General features: G+C 52.6%; 1 protein-coding gene across 1 annotated transcript; it reads right to left on the bottom strand.

Annotated features, from left to right (window-relative positions):
- Nucleotides 1-767: 767 nt before the first annotated feature.
- On the bottom strand, nt 768-3,867 carry POMC (proopiomelanocortin). The gene is made up of 2 exons (XM_030311821.1): nt 3,736-3,867; nt 768-1,596 (listed from the first exon to the last, which is right to left on the bottom strand). The coding sequence occupies exons 1-2, from the start codon at nt 3,865-3,867 to the stop codon at nt 952-954; spliced, it is 777 nt and encodes a 258-aa protein (XP_030167681.1). The 3' UTR covers nt 768-951.
- Between the last annotated feature and the right edge of the window lie 332 nt (nt 3,868-4,199).

Here is a 4,199-nt window from a genome sequence, read left to right as displayed (position 1 = left end):
ATCAGGTCATCTATCACACAGGCCCTTTCCATTTGCGCACAGGTCAAAAGCAGGCCTGTGCAGGTGCACGTGTGGACACCCTCCCACCCCCAAAGGTCAGGTGATCAGCATAAGACTTCCTGCTTTTCCAAGGGCAAGACCTTGCCTGAAACAAGCCTTTCTTTTCTTTTGCTGGTAACTTTCTTGCCCAACCCTCCTTCCTATAAAAATCTTCCATCTTGGGGCACTTGGGTGGCTCAGTCAGTCAAGCGTCCAACTCTTGATTTCTGCTCAGATCATAATCTCCCTGTTTGTGAGATCTCCCTGTTGTGAGCCTAGTCGGGCTCTGTGCAGATAGTGGGAACCTGGTTGGGATTCTCTCTCTCCCTCTCTCTGCCCTTCCTTGGCTCGCACTCTCTCAAAATTAATAATAAAACTAAAAAACCAAAAATTTTAAAAACCTTCCGTTTTATATAACTCCCCTAAGTCTCCCTCTACTTACTAGATGGGATGCTACCGGACTCATGAAGTCACTTAATAAGACCAATTAGATCTTCAGATTTACTCGGTTGAGTTTTTGTTCTTTAACAGAGGGGCGGTGGGGAGACCCTGCACCCTTCCCTTAAGACCCACGGAGGGATGGGCATTTTCATTCCCACGATGACCTATAAAACGTACTACCACGTGGCCACACGGCAACCACTGTCTCTCCAATATATGCTTTTTTTTTTTTTTTGGTATATGGATTATGTATTTTTATTTCATTCACCCAACGGACAAAGTCGGAGTCAGATGCGAAACTTGAAAGGTTTTATTTCCTAACTACAGGCAGCTTTAAGAGGCTGACTATCTGGGGCTATCACGGCCTGAGCGAGTAGCACACCCAGGCTGGGAGGCGGCAGGAGGGCAGGGGAGGAGAAGGGGCCTTAGGGTTGACTTCCTGGGAAGAGAAGCCTCTGGCCCCGCTGCACGTCACTGGCCCTTCTTGTGGGCGTTCTTGATGATGGCGTTTTTGAACAGCGTCACCAGAGGCGTCTGGCTCTTCTCCGAGGTCATGAAGCCGCCGTAGCGCTTGTCCTTGGGCGGGCTGCCCCAGCGGAAATGCTCCATCTTATAGGGCCCTTCGTCCTTCTTCTCGGCCACCTCGGCCTCTGCCACCAGGCCGTACTCCAGGTCGGGCAGGGCCGCGGCGCCGTCGGCCGGGCCCTCGGGGCCGAGCGCCGGCTCCGGCCGCTCCCCGGCCAGCTCCCTCTTGAACTCGAGGGGGAAGGTCTCGACCGACTCGTCCTCGGCGCCGTTGGGGTACACCTTCACGGGGCGTCGCTTCTTGCCCACGGGCTTGCCCCAGCGGAAGTGCTCCATGGAGTAGGAGCGCTTGCCCTCGCGCAGGCCCAGCTCCCCGCCATCGCCGCGGAGCCCAGGGCCGCCGTCGCCCGCCGCGACCTCTTCCTCCTCGCGCTTCTGGCCCGCGCTGCCATTCCGGCGGCCGAACCTGTCCCAGCGGAAGTGGCCCATGACGTACTTCCGGGGGTTCTCGGTCAGCGGCTGCTCGTCGCCGTTGCCGGGGAGCACGGGCGTCTCGGCCGAGAGGTCCGGCTTGCACGCCCGGATGCACGCCTGCGGGGAGGGCGGTGAGCGCGGGGTTAGGGCGGTCCCGTCCTGCAGCCCCGCCCCCGCGCGGCGCCTGCGCGCTCCGCCCCTGCGCGCCCCAGACCCTGGGCACGTGTGGGCGGGTAATAGGACAGGGCTTTGGCGGCCGTGGCCTCCTTGCCGAGGACCTGTCCTCATGGCGCCCGCGGACATCCGACTCGGCTGAGGCAATCGCCTCTTTTGTCCCCTGGGCCCCTTGGTTCTTCTGCCTCGCAGCCACTAGAGATACCCCATCCCATTCGGTGGTTTACTTATCCCAGGGCTTTTGTGAATAGGGTCAGTTCCTTACCGTTATATGCGTGATATATAGGAATTGATCAATAAATGGTAAATCGGAGATAGTTGTTGGCATTTAATGAATATTGAATAAATAAATATGGTTCAGTTCACGTCTGGGAAGGGCATTGGGCTGAAATTGGGGGCAGAATCTATTCAGGTGGGAGGAATCTGGCCTCCAGAGCCTATATTTTCAGTTATGCCTCAGCCTGACCCCAGTGATCTGCAAACCTAACTCATGCCCTACCCCAGCCATCTCCCTGTGCATGCGTCAAATGTTTTCCCATGCTATCTTGCACTTTTTTGCGTGGGTTTTTTTTTTTTTTTCAAGTCTTTTGAGCTGATCCTGCACTTTCCCCAATCAGTGAGCTTTCGGAGGGAGTGGTTCACTTCCCTGTCACCTCATTCTGATTGGAGGGAGGGGTAAACAGCCAGGATTGTTTCCATTGCTTGGGTCATGGAGCCTATGTCTCTGCTCTCTGTAAGCAGACAACTAGAGTACAGTGCACATTTGCTTGGGAAAATGACCTATAGGCTGCAGCCTGGAGTTCTCAGTTATGTGGGACTGCAAAGGAGGAAACAGAATGATCCCCACCCCTTCTGTTGAGTTGGGAATTTCATACTCCAGAGATTTAGAATTATGAAACTGCAGAATATTAACAGTGGAAAGTAAAAACTATCTCATGCTCCTCCCCCCTGGACACATAACAAAGCAGGAGGCTCAGGGACATGAAAGGAGCTTGGCCAGTTCCCACGACTCTTCGGTGGCAGAGCTTAGAACCCATGGGTTCTGACCACGCTCGGAGCTCCTTCCCTGGTGGGCTCTCAGCAGGAGAGGCTGCGCGGTGGGTATCTCCCACCGAGAGTCTCTTGGGTCTCTCCCTGAACTAGAACTCACAGAATTCCCTGGGCCCGTTCTTTCTATTTTATTGTTTACTATTTTTCTATTTTAATTTTTACTTTCTATTATCTTTCTATTTTGCATGCAACACATGCAGGTTGCCCTGTGTTTTTGAGTTCTCTCTCTCTCCACCTTAACTAGCTTCTCCACTGACAAAACACACTGAATGTAGTGACGTACAGTCCACCCTCACCAGGCGGGTGCTGGCAGCAGGATGGAGCTCAGTCACTGACACTGGCAGTGTGTCTTTTAGTCCTTGACTTGGTATAGCTTCTCATTTGTGCCTCCCAGTACACACACACACACACACACACACACAATTCCAGCCTGGCACAAAGGGCCTTTACATGCTTCTGGAAAGGCCGTGGAAGGTCAGTCCTCCAGAAGAATCATGAGACATTTGGCACCAGTTAGAGGAAAATGGCACCCGGGTTCTTCCTTCTCCCTCTAGAGATGATTTGTAGTACTACCTAGCTGCCTTTGTAATTGATAGTAGACAGAAAGGGAGTAAAAATGGAATGAAAATGGCAAGGGACACGAGGTTATTTAAAAAGGAATAAAAAGGCCGAAAGGTTGAAAATACAGAATCAATAGAGCGATAATTATTATTACTGTTACTATCACTCTTATTATTTTAATGGTGATATCTCGAAATAGCTTAAACGGAGTGGGGTCTTCATACAAGAAGACAGGGCAGGAAGATAATCAAGTGGAAATTGTGGGCCAGACCCATCTGCCTAGAGCTGCTTCCTCCCCTCCTTGGCTCAATTCTGGCTTCACCCTAGAGATCTGTTTCTGCCCTGAGCTGAGTTACCCATATCTCTGGGAATGAATTTCCCCTTCCCCACTCCCCTTTCTTTTGTGCCTTCCCAGTTCCAGCCCCAGTCCCATCTGATGCCCAACCAAGATGGCGGCCATAGCCCACATACCAGCAGGTTACTTTCCGTGGTGAGGTCCTGACACTGGCTGCTCTCCAGGCACCAGCCACTCACTTCCATGGAGGCCTGAAGCAGCAAGGCCAGCAGCAGGGCCCCTGGGCGGCTGCAGCACGATCTCGGCATCTTCCAGGCGGGCTGAGGCTCTGCAGAGGCAAATAAGATTGGTGGGACCCCTACAAGGAGCAGAACAATGTTGGCCACTGACCAGGAAGGACTGTGAGCCAATATTAACAACACATTCACTTGTGGAGCTCAAGGCTTTTTGAGGACAGGAGCAGTTCAAGGAGAAGCTTGGTGTGAGTTGTGGTGGAGAGGAGGGGAGCGGGACCTGGGAAATCTATGTGCAATTTCCCCTTTGTCTCCTATTAAAATCAGATCCCAAAGGAGGTTAGGGCTGGAAGCTATTTTAGAGATCATTTGGTCCGGCCCCTTATTTGAGAGATGAGGAAATCATT

Source organism: Lynx canadensis, chromosome A3 (assembly GCF_007474595.2).
Source record: "Lynx canadensis isolate LIC74 chromosome A3, mLynCan4.pri.v2, whole genome shotgun sequence".
NCBI lineage: Eukaryota > Metazoa > Chordata > Mammalia > Carnivora > Felidae > Lynx > Lynx canadensis.
Note: the sequence above shows the minus strand (reverse complement) of the source record. Positions and strands in the feature narration are given on the sequence as shown.

What these genes read in the sequence shown, in the direction of transcription:
- POMC (XM_030311821.1), bottom strand. Translation starts at nt 3,867, where the DNA reads ATGCCGAGATCGTGCTGCAGCCGCCCAGGGGCCCTGCTGCTGGCCTTG. An exon ending in CCACGGAAAGTAACCTGCTG is followed by an intron (nt 1,597 to 3,735) that starts GTATGTGGGCTA and finishes CCCTCCCCGCAG; the next exon opens with GCGTGCATCCGGGCGTGCAA.